Source organism: Choloepus didactylus, chromosome 1, assembly GCF_015220235.1.
Source record: "Choloepus didactylus isolate mChoDid1 chromosome 1, mChoDid1.pri, whole genome shotgun sequence".
Taxonomy (NCBI): Eukaryota; Metazoa; Chordata; class Mammalia; order Pilosa; family Megalonychidae; genus Choloepus; species Choloepus didactylus.
In genome coordinates this window covers 179,220,359-179,245,598 of record NC_051307.1, presented here as the reverse complement: position 1 = coordinate 179,245,598, position 25,240 = coordinate 179,220,359, and the positions used below count along the sequence as shown (strand labels likewise).

At 37.9% G+C, this 25,240-nt stretch overlaps 1 protein-coding gene across 11 annotated transcripts in view; it reads left to right on the top strand.

The window, feature by feature from the left end:
* NEK10 (NIMA related kinase 10) overlaps nt 1-25,240 on the top strand; it is a 296,604-nt gene that overhangs the window by 44,152 nt on the left and 227,212 nt on the right. For 10 of the 11 annotated variants that reach the window (XR_005218355.1, XR_005218356.1, XM_037846074.1 and 7 more), the window contains 7 exons: nt 2,987-3,071; nt 12,381-12,422; nt 13,899-13,977; nt 15,089-15,156; nt 17,194-17,273; nt 18,008-18,094; nt 20,793-21,017. Coding sequence is in view for 9 of the 11 variants with exons in the window: in XM_037846074.1 (XP_037702002.1) it covers nt 2,987-3,071; nt 12,381-12,422; nt 13,899-13,977; nt 15,089-15,156; nt 17,194-17,273; nt 18,008-18,094; nt 20,793-21,017 (666 nt within the window). In the remaining 2 variants the exon portion in view is untranslated. The remainder of the gene's footprint in view (nt 1-2,986; nt 3,072-12,380; nt 12,423-13,898; nt 13,978-15,088; nt 15,157-17,193; nt 17,274-18,007; nt 18,095-20,792; nt 21,018-25,240) is intronic. The other variant, XM_037846062.1, reaches the window with a different exon arrangement.

Here is a 25,240-nt window from a genome sequence, read left to right as displayed (position 1 = left end):
AGAGGGTGGGGGAACGACATGAATTTTAGTCTGGAATAACATTGATTATCTCAGTTTTTCTTGGGTACACATGTAATAGCAGACACTTTTTGTTTCAAGCTTTTGTTAATATTTGCACCAAACACCATTTTTGAACTAGATTGGATGGCAGTGTAAGATAAGTGTCACCCTGGCCGGGACCACCTTACATGAGTGGTGACAGGCTGTGTGCATAGTAGCAAGTTCCAGTGCACGGTGGGTCTCAACCTCCCTTCTTCACCTCTCTGTGCTGCATTGGTGGTTTCTACAGTTTGATAGAATCCCTGCTTGTGATTATATTCATGTCATGGTAGGGGAATGTCTTTCTAGTTTTTTTGGAGGTTCCAGTGCTTAAAAGCTATAAGGCCAAGATGGAAAGCACCTCAGGTACTGGCCTACATGGTGGGAGGGTCAGTGGGGAAAGGATGACAGGAACAGCGGAGACGCCAGTGTGACTGGAAGGGAGTGAGCAGGGGCGGTGGTAGGCGATGAGGTTAGAAGTGTACTGGGGAGGCAGATCCCATATGGCCTTGTGAGCCATGATAAAGACTTTGACCTTAACTCTGAAGTGGGAGCTACTGAATGGTTTGGATAGAGGATCACATAATTTGGCTTGTGTTTGTAAAGGATCACCTCGACAGATGTGAGAAGAGCAAAAGTGAGGCAAAAATGGAAGCAAGGTTACTAGATATGAGGTTTTTGCAGTAGTCCAAGCCAAAGGTGATGGTGGTTTGAATCAGAGTGGTAGTAGAGGAGGTAGTGACGAGTTGTCAGTTTCTGGGGATATTGTAAAGGAAGAAGAGATGGGATTTGCTGAAGTATGTAAGCGAAAGAGGAGGCAAGAAAGACTCCAAAGTTTTTGGTCTGGTCAATGGGAAGACTAGAAGGGTCAGGCTTGTGGGGGATCTCACAATTTTGGTTTTAAGACATGCTAACTCTGAAACTGAGATTCAGGAAACTGTGGGTTCTAGTCTCAGTCTAGATTCTATTCCTTGACCTCTTTGGGTACAAGTGTCCTAACCAACTGATATGAAAGGCACCTTGCATCTCATACACTCTATGACGTCTGTAGCAGTATTGGGAGCAGACAGAGATGCTTTAACATTTTGACTACATTTACTACAAGCTTTACCCGGACACTGCACAGCTGCTCACCGTGGCCCAGCAGGGCTGAGTTTCACCAAAGAGTGGACCTTCTGAGCTAACCAGCGAGTGTACAGAAAACTCTCTGGATGGGTTCTGTGTTGACTGCTCTGCTCCCTTTGGTAGGAATCCTTTAAGTGAGGGATACCTGCACTGTGATTTGTACGTTCTTACCTTTATAACACTGCCTTAAGTCAGAGAATCCACTGATGAATACATATTTGAGTAGCTATTGGGTACAAGGTGTTGTGACCTCTTTTAAACCTGGGCATTTTCTGGTTCCTTCAACAATGCAGGGGTAATTGCCCTTATTTTATAGTGCCTTCAGTAAATCTTTCCTAAAGAAACAATTTAACAGCCTCTCAAAATGCACTTGAGTGGATACTTGCATCATTTGATGGCTGTGAAGTGATACTTACTTTTTCTAAAATCTGCTGAGGGTATTTTGGATATTAAATGTATTCAATGTTTGAAGCAACAATCCAGATTCTGCCCCTGAAACAGGCCCAGTTTCATTAGTTACCTCTGTGCCTGACTTAGTAAAAACACCTTCAGTTTCTTCTCAAGTGACTGTTACTTTAATCTCAAAGGATTCTAATGAATCTCTGCACTTTGTTTTATTGTTAAATATAGAGCTGTTGGATAATGTTGGAACTTTGCCCAGAAACTTCAGCTCCACTCACCCTTTTGTTTTACTGCTTTCACCTGCAATAGTGCAAGCACAGGTCTCTGGTTCCTTGAGTCTGCCTTGCCTGCAGGCACAGAGAGGAATGGGCCTGATAGTTACTCCCTCAGGCCCATCCTGCAGCCCTCAGCCAGTGACAACACTTTTGGGAGTATGAAAGCCCAGTTCCCTTGTCTCAGGGTAGGACAGTTCTGAGACATAATTTATAGTTCAGAGTTCCCCTGCAGGATCAGTCTGAGACTTGAACTTGCCTGAGATTGCCCCTTTGCTTAGTTTCCCCCACTTTCTCACCATGTCTCCTGAGGGCGTGTCCTTAATCATTTACTTGCACACCAATCTTCATGTCAAGGTCTGCTTCTGGGGAAACTGACCTTAGAAAATGCTTTATTACTGTGTTTCCCAAACTGTGCGCTGAGGTCCCAGGGTACTGCTGTGAACTCCCAGGGGTCTTGTGGGATATTTTAAATTTTCAAGGAAAAAAGTGATACTCAATATCTGTTAGACACAGTGCAAACTACTTAATGTCATTTATTATTTTACAATTAGATTTGTGTTGTTTTTTGATGATGGCAAATCTTAATGAAGTTGAGTTTTCAGTGGTTGCTATGATAAAAAGTAAGCCCTGTGTGAAAATTAGGTGGTGTTTGTTCTGATTCTCAGGCTTGAGAATTTTAGTTTGCAAAGGTGGATATACCCTATTAATAAGTAATTGTTATTTAAGAATAAAATATTTATCTTTTATTGTATGTGTATTATTTTTTTCAAATGGGTACTAAAAGTTGTTAGGACATAAATCCTTTTAAAGTCAGACCTAACCACTTAATAATGGAAATTTTAGCTATTTCCTTTGGCTTAGGGGTACCATGAAAAAATTATTGAGTCACTAAGGGTGCTGTGAACCAAAATAAGCTTGGGGACCTCTGCTTCAGAGTGAAAAAGATGATTTACATGTATTTTGCATAAAAATGAGTTAAGTGTTCAAGTGCCAAATAACAGTCTTTATTGTAGATGAAGCTTGAAGAACTTAGTACTTATTCCTTTGTGTATTCCTCACTGTCCTTCACAGTCTTGTATTGTTCATGAATTGTCACACTTGGCTTTCAGACATGAATATGTTCTCTTTTGTTTTCTTTTTTTCAGAGAGTGGGTTAATCGAGCCCCATCCATCCATTTTCTGAGAGTGTTAATTTGTCTAAGACTACTAATGAGGGATCCATGTTATCAGGTTGGTTGGAAAAAAAAATTTTTTTTATTGTTATAAAGAAATAAAAACCTGGTGGGATTTCTTTGAAGTGGGCTGTGTTCACAATTTTTTTCTCTCATAACTCAATAGCTTCCAAATTTGGAAAATATCTCGTTTGCTATTTGAAAAGATAGGAGAGAGGTGATATAATAGGGTCCTATGGGATTTTGTGGATTGAATTTTGGACCTATGTTTTTATGATAACATGACATTTTAACTTTAACAGTTAAAAGAGTATACACTTAGCCAAACCTTCAACATGTTCACGACTAAGCAGCTCATGAGGTTAAAGTCAGCAGTGACGTGTAGGGGCCTTGTCTTGTGGCTCCAGAAGTATCAGTAGCTGCTCTGAGTCTGTTTCTTTCCCTTCCCACCCTCCTGCTTAAGACCCTGAGTTAGGGGCCTCCCATTTGTTTGAGATGGAGGCACAGAAGTAGAGATTGTTGCTGTATTCCCACTCATTAGTTAAAAATACTGCCTCTAGCTTAGTACCTCTCAAACTTTAACATGCATGGGAATCACCTGCAGATCATGTAAATGCAGAGTCTGATTCAGTAGGTACAAATTGAGGCCCAAGATTCTGTATTTCTAACAGGCTCCCAGAGGATGTCGACATCATGTCCATGGTCCACACTTTGAGTAGCAAGAGTTTAACACTTTGAGAGTGACACTTTGCCCAAGAAAAGCTTATCTAATGCTTCACCAGGATCTAGAAGGCCATTCTCCTCTTCCCAGCTGGTAGATAGCTGATTCTGTAAAGCAGTAACTCTCAAACTTTAGTGTTCACCCATAATATCTGGGGGACTTGAAGATTGCTGGGCCCGCAGCAGAGATTCTGATTCAGTAGGTTTGTGCCAGGGCCTGAAAATGTGCATTTCTAGTAAGTTCTCAGGTAATGCTGTTGCTGCTAGTCAGAGGATCACATTTTGAGAACCACTACCCTAAAGTCTCAAGATTGCTTGTTGATCAGTATTGTTTCTGCTTGCCAATGTCAAATATCTAAGCATTGTATTCATACATACTTTCCCTTTTCAATAATTTTCACAGATTTTTTTTTTTTTTTTTTTTTCTGAGAAGCATCCTTTTTTTATGCCCTGCCCTAATAACCTACAAGGAAGCTCAGACCATTCAAAAGATCTTTTATTCTGGATTCAGTTTTATTGATGAATCCTTGTTGGAGTCAGAAGGTGTTTTCTTTCATTATCCTAATAGCATTCTTCTTTAAACTTTGCACTTAAAAAAATAATTGTTTAGGTACCAGCTATCTACAGAGCTTGCTTGGGTTTGAGCCTTCCTGGATTCAAGGTCACTCCACATCTTTCTTTTAGAAGAATCACTGCCTTCCTCAGACTGTATTCTCAGCTGGCCTTGTATTATTATACTTGAGCTAACTCTACAGCCCTTTGAGTAAGTGGTTCAGGGCATCATCCTGTGTGTTCCATATGTTTCTGAACTGACGTTTACAGTTCTATATGGGTCATATATAATATGGGTGGACCATATGTTCCATATTTTTCTGAATTAATCCTAACATATGCTCATTGTTCCTGCTTAATTATCAATAGCACTATCTTATACTCTCCAACATGGCCCAGTTTGGATGAAAACATTATGTATGTAATATTAATAAAAGTATTCATGGGTCCAGGTGGATTTCTTTAAACTGGAGATCTCATTTTTTTTGATTTATAGAATTCCGTAAAATTTTCTTAGAGATGTTCTGTTTGTTCTGAAAATTGAAGGCAATGGTGTCATACTCTGTTTGCTGGTCTCCCAATCTAATATACTGACATTTTGAATCTAGTTCGAGATGGACTGAACAGGGTTGATTGTACTGCTCTTTAAAGGAAAGAATTCAGTGACCACTTACTCTGTTTATGGGACTTTGTGACCAAAAACAAATATTAAAGTCTCCCCATGATGGCTAATCTCTCCATAGAAGGGGATTCTTTTAAGAGCTGAGTCCCTTCTCCCTGGCACTGTTTGTACGTAGTAGAACACGTGCTCAGGCAGTTGTTTAACATCTTGAGTTGCCAAGAATTGTTGGCTGAAGTCAAAAGCTATGCTGGAGTGTACTACACATTTATGCTGGTGAATCTCAGCATGCCTTTGCCATTGCTATGCATTCCTTTCCTCTCTTGTTGAGTCAGTATTGCAAGATCCACAGAGGCTGTTCTACCCCGTCTCCACTTCTTACATCCAAATCCCCTCCTATCCCCTTCATTCTCACCAAATTACATCATCTCCTATTTTACAGAGAAGACTGAAGCCATTCCAGTGGGAACTTTCTTATTTTCTCTATTGTTTGTTGTTTGAAATATTTGGATTTTCATGAACTTTACTTCTGATTTCAGGAGAAATATTCCTCCTCCTTGCTCTCTACTTATACTATTTCCTACATTGTCAGTTGCTCCCTTTCTATTTTTCCTTATCATAAAAATGCCCTTTACTTGACCCAGCTACCCCTTCCAGTCTTTATCTTACCTTCACTGCTACCTTTCTTGAAAGGTCAAGCTATGTATCCTGAACCCTACTTCCTTTCCATCAGGACTTCTGAGTTGCATAATTTTATGTACAGGGTTCTCTCAGGAAGCTGTTTAAATAGGCCATAGTGTGTAATGCTGCAGCCCTTGTTCCATGTTCCAAGAAGTTGCAAACTGGTGGCTTGTGTTTTAAAAATTTCTCAGTCTTAATTTCTAATATGGTAATGATAAATATATATAACCCACTTAAAGAAAGCTCTTTGGGTACTCAGTAATTTTTAAGGGTATTAAGGGGTTCAGAGACTGAAAAGTTTGAAAACTTCTGTTGTAGCACATGTACACTCAGTATTTTAAAAACATAAGCGCTTCAGTTCTCTTCCCCATCCTTAAACTTTCAGAACCAACTTAATTCTTTTAATGGCACAACGTTTCTTCCCAGACTCAAAAGTAGGAAACTTTAGGAACATCTCTTATATTTCCCTTTTAGTTGCCCTACAAATCTGAGTTTATATACTAAGCCTTTTGCAAGAGTAGTTACTATTCCACCTGGAAAAGTAAGTAAAGGCCAGCCCACAGAGAGGCCTTTCATTAATGACGAAGGAATGAGCAGTGTGGAACCACTGATGAATTTTGATCACAGGACTAAAATGGTCATGTTAGTAATTTTAAGATCTGACTGCAGTAGGCTCAGCATTGATTGAGTTGCTGGGCAGGTTTAAGACGAGACAGCCTGGTGGACATTTTAGGTAGAGGTGTACTTATAACATCTATGTTTGGACAATGTACTTCATTTTTTTAAAACATGTTTTTCCCCAGTATTATAAATTGGATCCATGGGATGGGGGAGGGGGAGGAAAAAGGAAAAATCCAAGTAGTAGGCAGAGCAAGGACATTGTCTACCTTTTACAGAATCCATTGACGTTCAAATTGATTAGGGGACTTTCTCCAGGTCTGTGATCCAATCTCTTGACCCTCCAGCCTGTGACAGGGGCAGGATACTGAAGTCTGAAAGGCCATGTGGTTGGCATTGCTGTAATGTAAGCAGGCAGTGATATTTGCTCTTTAGATCAGTAACCGGAACTGTTAAGCTTAGGTGTATGCATACTTTGTAGTCCCGGGTTTCACTTAGTGTAACTGCATTAGTGTATCTGCAAGATATACAAGGAAGACCAGGGGTCTGTGAGCAAACTCCTGGCCTTGGTCCAGTCTTCATAGGAGCATGGCGGCAGGGGAAGGGGGGAGTTTATTTCATAAATGAAAGTTAAATTCTTGAGTACCTAGTGACAACATTCTCTAAGAATGATAAAGCCTCTTTTCCCCTCCTGTACTTGATAGCAGTGTTTCTCAAACTATATGCCACAGCAGTAATAAGTGTTCTGTAACATGAAGTGAACTTTTGCTAATGGTGTTGAGGAAAAAAACCAACAAACTGTATACTGGCTCTCCTCTTGGAAACTTATAGTGCATGGCATCATACTAAAGGCTTGGAGGAGTCCCATGATAAAGAAACTCATTAAAATCTGCTTATGCTAGCATTTCCCAAGCTGATTTGACCATGAACTTTCTATTTTTTGGTGGAATGTCTCATACCACCTGTTGTGCTGAATAAAATGACTGCTCCTAGAACATAATTTGGGAGCCACTGCCTTAATCACATATTGTTAATATTGAATATTGGGTAACTATATTTCTTGCTTTCTTGTCATGGTAAACATTTAAAAATATGATTAAGACTAGAGAAAAAATAATTATCGTTTAAAAATTATTCTCTTCCTTGGTGCCTTCCCACTTGAAAGCTTCAGATGTGAATTACCTTCATATGAATGACTTCCAGATTTCAATCTTTGGCTCTCACCCTATTTCCCATGTCCTGTTGTACTTTTTTTCATCTGGATATCCATCAGCACCTTGGCATGTCCCAAACTGAGCTTTCTCTTCTAACCCAGTCTGTTCCTCTCCTGCTTCCCTGTGTTTGTCACTATTTCCCAGTCACCCAGGCCCAAATATGGTGATGTCTTCTACTTCGCTCCCTTTCTTCCAATCTGCCTTCATGATCAGTTGATCATACCACTTCAGAGACCATCCTTGCCTCTCCATTCTCATTCCTGCCACTACTGACTCCCAATTGGACTCCCCTTTTGAGTCCTTTTAAGTCTGGCTTATTTCACTTAATGTGGTGTTTTCAAGGTTCATCCATGTTACAAGTATCAGAGCTTCATTCCTTTTTACAGTGGAATAATATTCCATTTTGTGTATATACCACATTTTGCTTATACATTCATTGATTGATGAACACTTGGGTTGCAGTTGTGAATAATGCTGCTATGAACAGCAGTGTGCAAGTATCTATTTAAGTCCTTGCTTTCAATTCTTTTGGGTGTATATCTAGAAGGGGGGTTTCCAGGTCATATGATAATTCTATACTTTATGAGTAAACACCAAACTGTCTTCTACAGTGGCTGCACCATTTTAAATTCTCACCAACAAAGAATGAGTGTTCCTGTTTCTCCATATCCTCTCCCACATCTAATTTTCCTTTTTTAAAAAAATAGTAGCCATTCTATTAGGTATGAGATGATATCTCATTGTGGTTTTGACTTGCATTTCCCTGATGGCTAAAGATGCTGAGCATTTTTTCATGTGCTTTATGGCCATTTGTTTATCGTCTTGGGGTAAATGTATATTCAAGTCTTTTGCCCATTTTTAAATTGGATTGTTTGTCTTTTTGTTATTGAGTTGAAGGATTTCTTTTATATTCTGGATATTAAACCTTTATCAGAAAATATGGTTTCCAAATATTTTCTTCCATTGTGCAGGTTGTCATTTTACTTACATGGGAAAATCCTTTGATACAGAAAAGTTTTTAATTTTAATGAGGCCCCATTTATCTAGTTTTTCTTTTGTTGCTTGTGTTTTAGGTGCAAAGTCTAAGAAACCAATGCCTAACACAGGTCCTGATTGATGATGCTTCCCTATGTTTTCTTCTAGGAGTTTATGGTTCTGGCTGTTATATTTAGGTATCTGATCCATTTTTAGTTTATTTTTGTATACGGTATCAGGTAGAGGTTCACCTCCAGTCTTTTGCAGGTAGAGATCCAGTTTTCTCAGCACCATTTGTTGAAGAGACTATTCTTTTCTCATTGAATGATCTTCACCCCCTTGTCAAAAATCAGTTGGCCATAAATGTGAGGGTTGATTTCTGAGCTCTCAGTTTGAGTCCATTGGTCTGAATGTCTACCCTTGTACCAGTACCATGCTGTTTTGATTACTGTGGCTTTGTGATAAGTTTTCAGATTGGAAAGTATGAGTCCTCCAACTTCATTCTTTTTCAAGATGGCTTTGGCTTTTTGGGGCCCCTTACTCATCTATATAAATTTGATGATTGGCTTTTCCATTTCTATAGAGAAAGTTGTTGGGAATTTGATTGGGAGTGCATTGAATCTGTAAGATGCTTTGACATCTTAACAATATTTCATCTTCCACGTCATGAACACAGAATGTCCTTCCATTTATTTATGCCCTCTTTGATTTTTTTTAGCATTGTTTTGTAGTTTTCTGTGTACAAGTCCTTTACATCCTTGGTAAGATTTGTTCCTAGATATTTGATTCTTTTAGTTGCTGCTATAAATTGAATTTTTCTCTTGATTCCTTCTTCCAATTGTTCATCACTACTGTGTAGAAACATTACTGTTATTTGGGATGTTGATCTTGTACCCCATAACTAGGTGATTTCATTTATTAACTCCATGAGCTTTGTTGTGGATATTTGAGAATTTTCTGTATATAGAATCATATCATCTGCAAACAGGGAAAGTTTTACTTCATCCTTTCCAATTTGTATGCCTTTTCTTTTTCTTTTCTAATTGGTCAGGCCAACACTTCCAGGACAGTGTTGAATAACTGTGGTGACCATGGGCATCCTTGTCTTGTTCCTGACCTTAGAGGGAATCCATTAAGTATGATGTAAGCTGTGGGTTTTTCATATATGTCCTTTATCATGTTGAGGAAGTTTCCTTTTATTCCTAGTTTTCTAAACATTTTTATCAAAGGATGCTGTATTTTGTCAAATGCCTTTTCTGCATCCATTGAGATGATTGTTTTTTGTTTTTTGTTTTTTTTTCCTTCAGTCTGTTAATGGGGTGTATTACATTAATTGATTTTCTTGCATACCAGGGATAATCCTACCTGATCATGGTATATAATTCTTTTAATGTGCTATTGGATTCAGTTTGCTATTTTGTTGAGGATTTTTGCATCTATATACATAAAAATACTGGTCTGTAATTTTCTTTTCTTATCTAACTTTGGTAGAAGGTGATGTTGGCCTCATAGAATGAATTAGGGAGTGTTCCCTCCTCTTCAATTTTTGGAAAGGTTTGAGCAGAATTAGTGTTGATTCTTCTTGGAGTATTTGGTAAAATTTCCATGTGAAATCATCTAACCCTGGGCTTTCCCTGAGGTTTTTGATTACTGAGTCAGTAATTTACTAGTTACTGGTTTGCTGAGATCTTCTGTTTCTTCTTGAGTGAGTGTAGGTAGGTAGTTTGTTTCTAGGAATTTGTCTGTTTCATCTAGGTTATCTGATTTGCTGACATACAGTTGATCATAGTATCCTCTTAAAGTTCAATTTGGTGGTTGTGGGGTTGGTAATGCCTTCTTTTTATTTCTGATTTTAATTATTTGTATTCTCTTTCTTTTTTTCTTCACTAGTCTTGCTAAAATTTTGTCAATTTTGTTGATCTTCTCAGAGACCCAACTTTTGATTTTATTGACTCTCTCTCTTCTTTGTTTTTAAATTATTATTCTCTCTTTCCTTTATCTCCACTCTAATCTTTGTTGTTTCCTTCCTTCTGCTTGCTTTGAGTTTAGTTTGCTCTTTTTTTTTTCCCCCTAGTTTCTCCAGTTTTGAGGTTAGGTCTCTGATTTGAAATATTTTTTTTTTAATATAAGCATTTACAGCTATAAATTTCCTTCTCAACACTGCCTTTGTTACACCCCCTAAGTTTTGGTATGTTGTGTTTTAATTTTCATTCACCTCAAGATATTTCCTAATTTCCCCTGTGTTTCCTCTTTAGCCCATTGGTTATTTAATAGTATTTTGTTTAATTTGCACATACTTTTGAATTTTGCATTTCTCCCTCTGTTATTGATTTCTAGTTTCATTACATATGGTTGGAGAAAACACACTGAATGGTTTCGATTGTTTAAATTTACTGATCCTTGTTTTGTGACATAAGATATGGTCTGTCCTGGAGACTGATCCATAAACACTAGAGAAGAATATGTATTCTGGGTTCCTGTTGGGTGAAGTGTTTTATATATGTCTGTTAGGTCTAGTTGGTTTAGAGCATCGTTCAAGTCTTCTACTTTCTTACCTATCTTCTGTCTAGATGTTCTATCCATTATTGAAAGTGGGGTATTAAAGTCTCCTACTATTAATGTAGAACCATCTATTTCTCCCTTCAAATTTGTCACTATTTGCTTCATACATTTTGGGGCTCTGCAGTTTACTGTATATATATTTATAATTATCATGTCTTGATTATGTTCTTTAACAATAGAACTTCTAGAATGAATAGCAATGAGACTTCAAATTAATAGGGAGTCACAGGGCTATTTTTTGAGTTATAAATGTCACTTCATATTTAATTTAAGCATGGGTATGTTCAGTGTTTACAAATTCACTTCTCACAATATCAGAAAACCTTGACCCAGGAGGCCTTGAGAACTTGTGCTTTTTTCCCAGCTTGCCCACTCGGTTGGCTTCATGGCAGAACTAGGCTGATGCCTCTTACATTCATATACTCACCTCCATGCATTTCCCTGAAGTGGAATGATGGCTAACGTTTGTGTATCAAATAACTTCTGTGTGTGCATGTTAGTTAAGGAGGGAAATGTCAGTACAGCTTTCATCAAGCAGGTTAGGGGCCACCTGAAAGCACATTTACCTACAGATAAATGCTAATGTGGATAACATGAGAGCACTTACTATTAATAGAGTTCCAGGTAGTCCCTGTTACAACTCCAACCTCCCATCCCCTCTCTTCCTTGATTAGCACTGTTAGGACAGCTTCAATAGTATAATAAAATGTCTCCTTATTAAGAATTGGATTTAAAGTTCTGAGTCAGGAGACATTTTTGCATTGATTACCCTTACACGTTTGTTTAGAGAATGGGTATTAAGACAATTAGACTAATAATTTTAAGGAGATGCCCTGTAGCCTACTAAGGCAGTGCTTCTCAAACCTTGCTGTGCATATGAATCATGTGGGGTTCTTTTGAAATTCATGGTGGGATACTGTAGGTCTGAGGTGGGGTGGCAAGTTCTGCATTTCTAATCAGCTCCCAGGTGATACTAATACTGCTGGTCCATGGACCACACTTTCGGTGGCAAAGGCCTAGAGAAAGGTCCTGGGAGTTTGTTGATCTGGATTCTTGTCCAGCCTCTCTCACTCAGGCAAAATGGTTCTGGACATTAGTTTTGTCTTCTGTAATGTGAGGGGGTTGAATGAAATAACGTCTAACAGCAATTCCTGGCTCATTTTGTGATGATATGTGAGGAATAAAGAAAGAGGAGGCAGGCCACAGTTCTGAGCACAAATACATTCTCTTAAACTCAACCCAACTTTCATATTAATTAAGTTTATCTTAAATGTAGTGTGAATAACTAACATTAAGATTTTCCCTTTTTATGTTGGAATGTGGATTTCGAGAAGTAATTATCTCACGACTTAATAAAGAAATTGTATGTAAAATATGTCCCCCTCCACCCTCATCTTTTGTATATGTTTTGTTTTTATTTTATTAGGAAATACTCCACAGCTTGGGTGGGATTGAAAACCTAGCTCAGGTAAGATTTATTTATTTATTTATTTTTGCAGTGGTTGTTCTTGTATTTTAATTTGTCATTGCTCTGGGCAAAGATTAAATAAGTGCATGACAGAAGATGGCTTTCTTACCCTATGCTGCCTGCCAAGGGGAACAGTGGGGTGGGGGTGGGGGTATTGATAAGTGTGAGCATGGGGCATGATATTCACAAAGTGGGGAGTGGGGAGATTACCCATGATACTTTGTCTTGCTAATTGGGTTCCCTTTCTTGGCCTGTTGAAAAGAGAAAGTGCTATAAAAGGTCATTAAATGTCTAGTTAGTAATGAAAAGAAATAGGCTTTGGCTGGCAGCCTCAAGTTCTCAGAACGGTACGTACCATATAATGAGGGAAAATACTGGTTATGAAGATATTCCTAACTTTTTATAAAAAAAAGAATTACTATGCTCACAGAAATATTTGAAAATAAATGACAACATTAGAAATTATGTTGACTTCATTTAATTTTCTGCTTTGGCAACTACTGTGGGAAAGTAAGCAGGTGAGTATATATGCTAAGACAACTGGAGATTTGGGTTTATTAATAAAATAAAACAAAATTTGGGGTCAGTTCATTGAGTTGGAACAGCTTGGTCTCCTAAAACCTATAGGGTATATAGAGAGAATGATTTTCTTAATAACTCTGTGACTCTGTAAGCAAATTCTGAATTATTAATGGAAGATTAAGTAACATGAAAATTTTATGTTAAATCTATTTTTAAAACTAATATTCTCATTATTGGGAAACTGCTACAACATGTCTAGTTTTGTTTTTGATTTATATTTTAAAAATTTGCTGCAGGTTTACTTCATTTAGTAGTCTTCCATAAAATTGTATTGTAATGGGAATTTAGGTACTCTGTATCTCCATATCCACTTTAACTTCCATTATAAATCAGAAATTATGTGCATTTCTCTGAGCCCATTTCTTATTATAATCACTTATCCTCAGTGAGGAATTATCAGACTACTCTATTCCTATTGTATTATTTTTATTGCTCTATGTATATATCCGGTTAGATATAATTTAGAATATCACAAAGCATAATGTCGATAAAATGAATGTGTCATGCTATAAAAATTCCACTAAAAAGGTACATCAAAGAATTAAACATTCTATGTACTGTGTATTGTAAAGCATGTAAGTGTCTTGTATTTGAATGCTAAATTACACCACATACTTATTCAGCTACAAGTCATTTTGGAACTTTTTTGAGAGTTTATGCAATCTTTGGATGGTCTCTGCCTCAATTTCAGTGCATGTAAGAGAAGGCAAAGAATTCAGAAACCCCACAACCTTGCACCTAAGTGAAACAGACTCAGGAGTGTTGCATAGTGTTTGGTGAATCTGTTGTGCCACCTACAGCTAATTTTAAAAAGTGCACGACCTTGTCCGTCACCTGCTAGTGTGCTTGTGTGTCCTCCTCTCTGACACACTTGTGGTTTGATCCCTCCTGCAGTACATGGAGATGGTGGCCCATGAGTACCTCAGCTACGGAGAAGAGCAGCACAGTGTGGACAAGCTGGTCAACATGACATGTAAGCACTGTCAGGGAGACACAGTCAACTTCCCACATTGTTGTAATAGGCAGTTATGGTGTTTGCAGCAGGATAAAAGAGAGTACTTTGAATATCTATGAACACACCCATATAAAATTATGGTGTTGAGAGTCCAGGCCAATTGTTATTATCTTCAGTGGCAAGACAGACCCATAAGGAAGACTTTTAGATCACAACCCTGACCATGAAAAGCAAAATGTCATGTTTAAGGAGATCTTTATCAAGCACAAATTTATGTGATGAAAGAAAGACTTCCATAAAAGCAAATTTTTGTAAAAAGATTTTTGCCTCCTTTGATTTCTATTAAAATGTCAGAGACTATTCATTTTTCATCTATAAATTGGGGTAAGTGATAATACCTATCTACCTAGCATCTGGAACATTCAGAATATAAAAATGAAAAGAAAATCAAACGCTCATAAATGATGAGGGATTGTGTGAAAACGGTCTGTGTGGGTGATATACTCCATAGTCTCTCATACTGGTCTCTCTGGAAGCTCTACCAGCCCTTCTTTTCCATCTACTCCAGGTTTGGTTAGCTGCAGGCTTCCTGCTGTTGGGGGTGCTGGTCATTTTCTTTGTGTGAATAGACTGGTTTCCCGCATCTGTTAATGGGACAGCACACTGCTTCTCACTTGGTTACAGAGGGAAGAGAGTCCATGGCAAGTCCTAGGCACCAGGAAGCCTCTTTGAAAATTTTCCTGGACTTCTGTGTCCCCTTTATAAGTTGAAATCTTTAAAGGGAGGATCTTTGAAGACCACGCCTCAGTTTGAGCTTGTAATGGTGTTAAGAAGCTCACTCAACTTTTAAGGGGAAGGAAAGTTTCTCTTTTTGGTCTTTCCAGATTTCCTGATTATGATAGTATTACAAAGTAAATACTAGGGGATATTTCAGGGGATAGTTTCCAGGGATAATTGATGGGGTTAAAAAAATAACCCACTGCCTCCTCTCTCCATTGATCCCTTTGTGTTATCTTGTTCTCCTTTGTCCTTTTTCTGTTTGCACATCAATATTTCAGACATGAGGCTCTATGAGTACTGCCTCATTTAAGCTCCAGATCCCTCTTTGAGTTATTTTCTCCCTTTACAGATATTTTTCAGAAACTTGCTGCTATCAAAGACCAAAGAGAATGGGTTACCACAAGTGGAGCCCACAAGGTGAGTGGTCCATGAAAGAGAGAGTGCTTTGGCCTTGTATGACAGTGGTTCATATGCCCAGGTTCATAGCCTTTGTGATCAAGCTATGTGTCATTTTTAAATAAAATGTGAACCTCAGCCATCCTTTTAAATTCTTTACCAACCTAAGGAGAAGATGTAGGAACAACAAATAAGGTTTTCTGAAATTCTTTTTCTTTTTCCTGAAGCTCTTTTTTTCTTTTCTCTGAAGCTCTTTTCCCATGCCATGTAATAGCAAGTAAATTTATTGCTTGATTTATATATTGTTTTAAAAACCCTGACTGCATACAAATTGATGCCCTAGGCATTTGTAGGGGGCGTGTGTGTGTGTGTGTGTGTGTGTGCGCGTGTGTGCACATTATGACACATGGAGCTGTATTAGTTTGAACCATATGAAATTGCCATTGTTTGTAGGTCAAAAATGGTTGAACATAGGCATTTCTATATGGTTCAGCCTCATAATAAGATGGTACAGTATTACTAACATATGAGTCAACTATACATGCAAGGTGGGCGACTTCAGTTTTAATCAAACCAAGCTAAATTCATAGTAGCAGGAATGAGCTTTCAGATCCCAGGAAGCTGCTTCCAATATGTACTAAAGCAAGGTTGCCTAAAGTATGTCAACACAAGCAGCTCAAGGAGATTGAGATGATTTTAGGTGGTATGTGGACCAATGTTTTCCATTTCAATAGCTGTGTATTTCAGGGGCATTATTGCTTAGGATTTGAAGAAAGTTTTTTTGTTAGTTAAAGTATTAAGTGGACATGGCAAATATTGTGAAAATGATATGACAGTGACTGAAGTTTGGGAAACATTGTGTTAGAAGATGGAGAGGGTAAAGAAAGAGTAAGAGAAGAAAAAGTGGAAGGAAACAGAAACAAAGATAATGACAACTTTGTTTAAAATAAAAGAGAATGAATCATAAAGGGAAAAAGTCCTCATAACAGGAACCGAAACGTCACCCCAGCAATTGTTTCACAGATGGAAGTTCTGTCCTGGAATATGTTTGGGGTATGTACTTTTTTGGGGGCATTGAGTTCTGAAAACGTAGAGAGAAGGTAAGTGAATTCATGTACATGGGGGTTCAGGGAAGGCAAATGGTAAGACAGAGAAAACTTCCAGCTAAGTCATTTTACTGAGGAGGATGCCTGGGAGCATCAGTTGATGTCCTTTAACATCAGTTAGAAATCTGAGAGAGTAATGCAGTGTTTGGTAGCATTTGCATATATTGCTTAGCTTGGAAAAACTGACAATTTGAACATTTTGGTAAAAAGTAATTCCATAGTTTGGAAAGTGCCTGGCTCATAATGAGTTCTCAGTGACTGGTTACTAACAGTATTCTTAAAATGCCATTAGGTCAGAAATGGCCCTTGAGCACATGGAAATAGAGGGAAGGGTGAGAATTGGACTGGCCCATGTAGCTTGGTCTCTTTTGCTTCCTGTTCTGGGCAAGGAATGTCTCAAAGAGCTACTGAAGACTTTCAAACTAAGGAGAAGATCGAGGCCTGCCCCCTATAGCTTTCTGGGATCTGAAAGCTCATTCCTGCTGCTATGAATTTAGCTTGTTTTGATTAAAACTGAAGTCGCCCACCTTGCATGTATAGTTGACTCATATGTTAGTAATACTGTACCATCTTATTATGAGGCTGAACCATATAGGAATACCTATGTTCAACCATTTTTGACCTACAAACAATGGCAATTTCATATGGTTCAAACTAATACAGCTCCATGTGCCATAATGCGTGCGTGCGCGCACGCGCACACACACACACGCCCCCCACACGTGCCTAGGGCATCAATTTGATCCTAAGAACTGGATATTTTGAATGTTTCACAAAACTCCTATTAAAGTTAAGTCTCTATGATCTTTAAAAGGAAAGATTATATTATTCAAGTCTTATAGTAATTACATGATTAAATGTATATATAATCAATATATTAATAAAAGTAGTAATAAATAAATAAACAATAAAAATATAAAATAAATGCAATTTATTTTACTTCATTTTTCAGACATTAGTAAATTTACTTGGTGCCCGAGATACTAATGTTCTATTGGGTGCCCTTCTCGCTTTGGCTAGTTTAGCTGAAAGGTAAGTTTTATATTTTAATATTTTATTTTAATATACTTCCAAGTTCTGCTGCTATAGCAATTCAGGTGGGAGGGATGCAAACTTTCTTCAGTCACTTCATCATCTAGTTAGTTAAACCTTGTGAAATGTATGCATGGAATAGCATTAGTATGTTGAAGAGAATCCTGGATAGAAAAAAGCATCACTTTAAAATTTAAGTTGGAAAGGCAAATTTCAGTTAAAGTTGCCTTTTTTTCCTGTTTGGAAATATTTGCCTACTCTTTTCATCCAACTCTCAGTTGTTTAAATTACCGTAATATTTCTTCAGCAATCGAATCTCCCTGATCACTTCTCTTTATTCTAACCTGTGCATTTATTTACAACATGCAAAACATTTTCAAACTTTTTGGTCTTTGAAAAAAAATTCTTAGATAACCCTGTTCTCCATTCATATCATGATTATTCTAAATCAAAGGGCTTTAAATATATTTTATACAAATAAATGGATCATTTTTTGTGTGTATGTGAATAGACTATGGTTCCCTTTGGAGAAATGAAATTATATTATTATCATACTACTACTAAGTACATTTAAATTTTATAACATATTATATAGGATGTTGGAATGTGATGTGGCCCTGCCCCATGGAATGTATTGCATTTTCTCTCTCCTCCTGAGATAATAGGAGAGCTGAGATATAAGTGGATATGGTAAAATATATTTTTAGTAATTCCTAATACTTTTCAACTTGTAGTCCAGAATGTAGGGAGAAGATAAGTGAACTTAATATTGTAGAAAATCTGCTGATGATTTTACATGAATATGACTTGCTTTCTAAAAGGTAGGATTGTTAACAGAGGGCAATCTCTTACATTCGATGCAAATATTTATTATTATTTTTATCATATCATGTAATTTATATTGTTAACTGAATATCATGGGTCAGCCTGGCAATTCCTCTTCAATTTAAGTTAATATAAAAAAGCTAAAGCAAAGAGGTGCTTTGATTTACCTTTAGTCCTGTATTACTTCTAGATCTGGGATTACAGTCTAATTATATAATTCTTATGATTACATCTTTGATATTTTTGTTTACATCCTTTCTCTATAAAGAAAGAAACTGATGTGGCTCAATTTTTAGTAATTTCAGTTTGTGTTCTGAACAAACAGATTGCTAAATTCTGTTTCACTTAAAGCAAGTAAAATAAATGAAAATAGTTACTTATTTCATGATCACCTGTTATTATAATTCAAAACAGAATCTACAGTCAAATGGATTCATTTTTACTTGAACCATGTTTTACTCTGAAGAATTACTGTATCTCAATAGCTATTAGGTTGTTTTTTAAACAGAGTTTAAACCTATAACGTTTGATATTTAGTTGAGTAAGTCAAAATTTTCTAAAGAGACAAAATAGATAACAGAAATCCCAAGTGATGAAGTCCTGGCACTTAACTCACAGTAAATCCTCTTGGATTCTCATTCAAAGCCAATTTATCCCCCTTGTACAAACTGTAAGCATAGTCTTGGTTATGTGAACTCATTCACCAGCAAGTGAGGGACCCAGTTCTGTGTCAGGTGTGGGAAATCCAACAATGAGTAAGTTAAGAGATTAGACTGTAGGGGAGGAACACAGGCAAACCAGCAGTTTCACTACAGTTCTGTAAGTGGTGTGACAGACAGATGTTGGGATGCTCAGGGTGCTCTAGGAGCTCAGAGCAGAGGCCTGCCAATCAGGGGGGTCATGCCAGGTTTCCTGGAAGGAAGAGGAGTTATCTAGGCACAGGGAGAGAGCAAGTGAAAACAGGTTGTCTCTGACAGGGAGGCCCAAAAGGATGTGTGAGAGGAACGGGCATGGTTGGGCACAGCTGGAGCTAAGAGTCCTGGAAGGCAAGTGCCAGAAAACTAGAATAAACAGTTAATGATAAGTTTAAAATAAAGCTTTCATCAGCAGTTTTTATATGCCAGGCCCTGGTCTAAGCACTTATGTGTGTTACCTCATTTGAATCCATGTGAGAACCCTGTTATTGTCGACGTCTTATAGAAGAGGCAGCAAGTTACACGTAGTAGGGTCATGATGTGGTCTGTGTGGTAAATAAGGACTGTGGACTTTATCATGAGTGTTATGGGGACTCTCAGAAAGGTTTTAATCATGATCAGATTTACTTTTTTGGAAAGATTACTCTGATAGCAATGTGTTTGGGGGGTAGGGTTGGGGGGTGAGGGTAGGGGTGAGGTGGTAGAATTTATCTACACATAGAGTGACGAAGAAATATTTGGTGTAGAAAGTTTGAGAAGGTGAAGAACACTGTTTACCAAAGAACCCTTTCAGGTCTGAATGGAAGAGCAGAAGAGTATGGGAGAGAGAGGAGCCACGGAAAGTTGGTGCAGGGGAGAGGAATTAAGAAGCAGTGTGAGAATGAAAGTATTGCAGAGGCAGATGATGAAGGACTTATATCTTGAGCATGTTCAAGGATCCCAATAGTGGGAGCAACAAATGGGTTTAGCTAGTTACACAGTTCACAGGGGAATCAACCTCAGCACCTCCTCAGGACATAGGGGCAACTAAGGATCCTTGATTGGCAATGGCAGGTTGGAGAAAGAGAAGGAAGGATCTAAGATGTTTCCAGTGTTTTCTGGCTTAGAAAATCGTAAAGATTCTGGTGCCATGAGTTATTATCACGGATATCAGGGGAAGAGCAGATGTGGGGAGGAGGATAATGACTTTGATTTTAGACACAGTGGGATAAATACTTATGAATCATCCATATGACTAGACATTCTGGAGATTAGAAACAGTGCCTGGGCTGGGATAGCGATGATAGGGTAGAGGTAGTGTTTGAAGCCACAGGAATGGATGGCACCATCTAGGGAGAGTATTTGGAGTGTGGAGACTAGAAGACTGAGGATGATTCCATGAAACCATTGTCATAGTTTTTCAGAGCTCAGCTGAACCTTATGCCTTGTACTATAATTATTTTTATTTAAGTCTCCAAATACTTGCTGGGAACTTAGTACTTATTTCTATAACGCATGCAATGTTTTTGCCATTTTGCAACCATGGGGTAAATTTCTGGGGACTAGAATAAGGCCTTTATATGTCTTTTATCTTTAGCATAATACAGGGCACACTATACATATTCAATACCTCATTGCTGGCCAATAGATTTCTTAGGCCAGACCAATGAGGATATGACAGAACCGTGGTTAGCAAACTGTGACTTGCTAGGTAAATTTGGCACACTGGTTGTTTTTGTAAATTAAGTTTTGTTGGAACACAGCCATTCTGATTCTTTTATGTATCTGTAGCTGCTTTTGTGTTATCTCAGCAGAGATGAATAATTGCAACAGAGACTGTATGGCCAGCAAAGTTGAAAATATTTACTGTCCGTCCTTTTACAGAAAATGTTTGATAAAGCCTGTGACTTTTGAATGGTTAGACTCAGTCCATGAAGTGGTGACAGCTCTAGTCAAAATGTCAAGTCAACGGTCCATGAGTGCTGTGCTTCTGATCTCCCCCCTCCCCATCCCCTTTCAGACTAACTGCAGAGTTACTGCGCCTGCTTTGTGCCGAACCCCAGGTGAAAGAGCAGGTGAAGCTCTATGAGGGGATTCCTGTACTCCTCAGTCTCCTCCACTCGGACCACCTGAAACTGCTCTGGAGCGTTGTCTGGATTCTAGTTCAGGTTTGTGAGGACCCCGAGACCAGTGTGGAAATTCGCATTTGGGGAGGCATCAAGCAGCTTCTTCATATTTTACAAGGGTGAGTGCCAGTGGCTTCTGGCCACTTTGCTCTAATCGATGATTGGGGACTTTTGTGACAAGATGGCAGGTTGGGTACATGCTCAAACTGCTTCTTCCTGCTCTGGGTTTTTTTTGGTCATTTCTAATTTCCAGAGTCATTTACACTTAACTACAAATATGCTCTAAATCAATGTCAAGAGCATTTTTCTTTTAAGTTCCTTGGGAGCTCTGATATCTTTTTTCTTTGCATAACCAGTCTCCAGGCATGTAGTAAGCCACCAGTCCCCAAATGTAGGTTGAATGGTAATCCGAAAAGCCAAAGAAAACATTTGTCTTGCCATCATTTTCTTGGATTAGTATTTGTACTCTGTGATTAATAATTATTATTTTCCTAAAATGTTTCTGTATTTCTCTCTGTGTGTGTGAGTATAGTCTCTGTACAAAGAGAAGGCAAAGCCTATATTAAAGGAACAGCTGTGGGGTTTTATGTAAAATAGGATAAAATATTGGCAAATGATTGTTATATTCCTGAGGCTAGGCCAATTGCTCTTATTTTTCTCTCTAATCTTCATTTCAGTCCTCCAAGGTGGGTATTGTTATCTCTCTTTTAAAAGCAGAATTCCAGTGAGCATGGGGAATGGATGGTTTGTTAAAACAGTTTCAAATTGAAATTCTCTTGAAGTATGTTACATTGTGACTTCTATTTTTTTTTGTGTTAGATATATTGAAGTATTGAATATAACACCTTTTGTCACCATCCATGGGAAGGCTTTATTACTCAATATTATTATAAAGCAGAATTCAGCCCTGTGGGGGCTGAATCAAAGGCGAAAAGCAGTATGTCTGCTTGAAAGGCATAAAATGTATGATCTGTAATATGTAAGTAAGCTCATTCTAATAAAAACAGTGACATCAATTTTAATATGACTAGGTATTATCAAGTCAATATTATTCAGACTTTGTACTTGTTATATCTCTAGGATTATTGTAGAATTACGTGTTACCAAGGTCATTTTTTTTCCTCTGGGAACATTCCAAAGCATAAAAGAACAGACCTTAGAGATATGAACAGTTGCTTTGTTGATTATTTCTGTCATTACCTAAACAAAGGACAAACTGCTGACAATCTATTTGTTTTATGAATGTCACAAAAATTTCAAATATTTTAAAGTAAGAATTAGAAATCTTTCATTAGTACTGAACATAATAAGCTATCCTTTGGACATACTAATTAAAAAGCTCAATTGCCAAAGTTTTTTTTTTTTTTGGCTTGGATTTGTAGGGAATGATGATGTTGGTGGTGGTGGTGGTGGTTGTTGGTTTATTATTGGTCAGTCATATCTATTACAATAGCTCTGGGCTGCCTTCTTGGAGAGCTGCTGTTTTTTTAATGGAATTCTGTAATAGTGAAGCAATACTTCAAAGACAAAACCTACCTTTTTCCCATATAGAATTGAACTATTACAAGGTATACTTTTCTTCTTTTGCTCAAGGTATAACTACTCTTGACAAAAAAAAGAGTTCAAGTCTACAGAATCATTTTGCCTGGTCCATGTCTTTGGTGCAATGTTAGAAAACTTTTCCCTGGGAAGGTGATAAATGTCAGCTCTTATTTTATGTTAAATACGTCTCACTGATCTGGGAGAATTTATTACCTCAGCTGGGTAAACAGTCTCCTTTCAGAGTTTGTTCCTGTCCCTGGGTTGCCTGGAGCTGGTACTAGGGGTGGAGGTTGCCAGGTTTTCTGGCAGCTTGAATATGAGCAGGTGTTGTTGTTTGGGCAGTTTCCAGGAAACCTGTTCAAGCCCAGTCACCTGCCATCCCAAACCCAAAGGCAGTTCCTGAAAGGCTATATACTACCCCCCACCCACCCAATTCAGTTTTATTGAGATATATTCACATACCCTAAAATCATCCACAGTGTACAATTATTCACAGTATCCTCATATAGTTGTGCATTCATCACTAAAATCATGTTTTGAACATTTTCATTACTCCAAAAATACAAATAAGAATAAAAATACAAACAAAGTAGAACACCCAAAACATCCCATCTCCCATTCCCCCATGTTATTCATTTAATTTTTGTTTCCATTTTTCTACTCATCTGTCCATACACTGGATAAAGGGAGTATGAGCCACAAGATTTTCACAATCACACAAGTCACACCGTATAAGCTACACAGTTACATAATCATCTTCAAGAATCAAGGTTACTGGGTTAAAGTTTGACAGTTTCAGATATTTCCTTCTGGTTATTCCAATACAATAAAGATGAAAGAAGGATATCTATATAGTGTATAATAGTGACCTCTAGACTCTGTTTGAAGTCTCTCAGCCACTGAAACTTTATTCTGCTTCATTTCTCGTCCCTTTTTGGTCAAGAAGACTTTCTCAATCCCATGATTCTGGGTCCAGGTTCATCCCTGGGAGTCATGTTCCATGTTGCCAGGGAGATTTACACCCCTGGGAGTCATGTCCCACATAGAGGGGAGGGTAGTGAGTTTACCTGCCAAGTGGGCTTAGAGGGTGAGAGGCCACATCTGAACAACAAAAGAGGTTCTCTGGGGTAGTCTCTTAAGCACAGTTGTAAGTAGGCTTAACTTTTCCTTTGCAGTAACAAGCTTCATAAGGGCAATCCCCAAGATTGAGGGGTCGGCCTACTAAATTGGTAGTCAGTCCCTAACGCTTGTGAGAATATCAGGAATTCCCCAGGTGGGGAAGTTTAATATTTCCACATTTTCCCCCAGTTCCTCAGGGGGGCCCTGCAAATACATTTTGTTCTCTGCCCAAATTACCTTGGGATGTATTGGGATTTCACACTAAACTGTACAAACCTACCAGATCTCACTTCCTATTCAAAGTTCCATGTAATTATGATGTTTGAATAAACTGACCATACAAGTTAAATTATTTAGTGTGCTAAGGAAAATATAGACCCTGCACCAAATAAACATCCCTTGGTCTCACACAGAAGTTGAAGTTTTAAACAGAGTCAATATCATCCTTTACCCTTTGGCCTGATTTGCCTTAGTCCTAACCAGATCTGCTTCATATTCCTAATTGAAGTCCGTACTCTTTCAGCTTTTTAAACTGTTGCTGTATGAGGTAATACTGACTTTCATAGCTGCCAAACTCTACCTCTGAGTCTCAGGTGTCACATAGATAACTAAAGTTCCAGAGATTGACCAGGTTATACACAAAAAGTTCAGCATCTCAGAATTTGGAGATAACCATTACAACTCTGGAACAGATGTGATGGTTGTAAGAGCTTACAATATAGGGACCTTTACAGTAAGCATTACCCTGATAACCTATGCTCTAAGATTCAGTTCTCAGAGTTTACACATTATAGTTAGACCATGTTAGTGAGGCATTATAATGTTTGTCATTTCATTTCTGGCGTATTTCACTAAAAACACAGTTCTCAAGATCCATTTACCTAGTTGCATGTCTCATTTCATTCCTTCTTGCAGTCATTCAATATTCTATTGAATGTATACACCACAGTTCACCATTCTGTTCATCAGTCAGTGTACCCTTAGGCCACCTCCATCCATCGCAAATCATGAATACTGCCACCATAAACACCAGTGTGCAAATATCCATTTGTGTCCCTGCTCTCAGTTCTTCCAAGTGTATACCCAATAATAAGGTTGCAGGACCTTGTGGCATCCACATATTTAGCTTCCCTGTGGCACCTACATACTTAACCATCACACTGCCCTCCAGCAGGGCTGTGCCATTCTACTTCCCCACCAATAGTGAATAGGTACATCCCTCTCTCCAGGTTTTCTCCAGCACTTGTATTCCTCTGTTTATTTACCCCCCTGCAATTTTATAGAGATAATTCACATACCATACAATCATCCAAGGTATACAATCAGTTGTTCACAATATCATTATATAGTTGTACATTCATTACCACAATCAGCACTTGAACATACTAATTACTCCAAAAAATTTAAAAAAAGAATAATGAAAAAGATAAAAGAAAAAATAAAACAAAATATAATGTTAGACAATAACACCACCACCAAGAATCCCAAACCTCTCCCTTATATCCCCCCTTATTGACATTTAACTTTTGTATATTGCCTTCGTTACATTTAATGGAAGAATATTACAATGTTACTGTTAACTATAGATTCTAATTTGCATGGATTATATTTTTTCCCCAGTACCATCCAATTTTCACATCTTGCAAGGTTAACATTCATCTGTTCTCCCTCATGTAAAAAC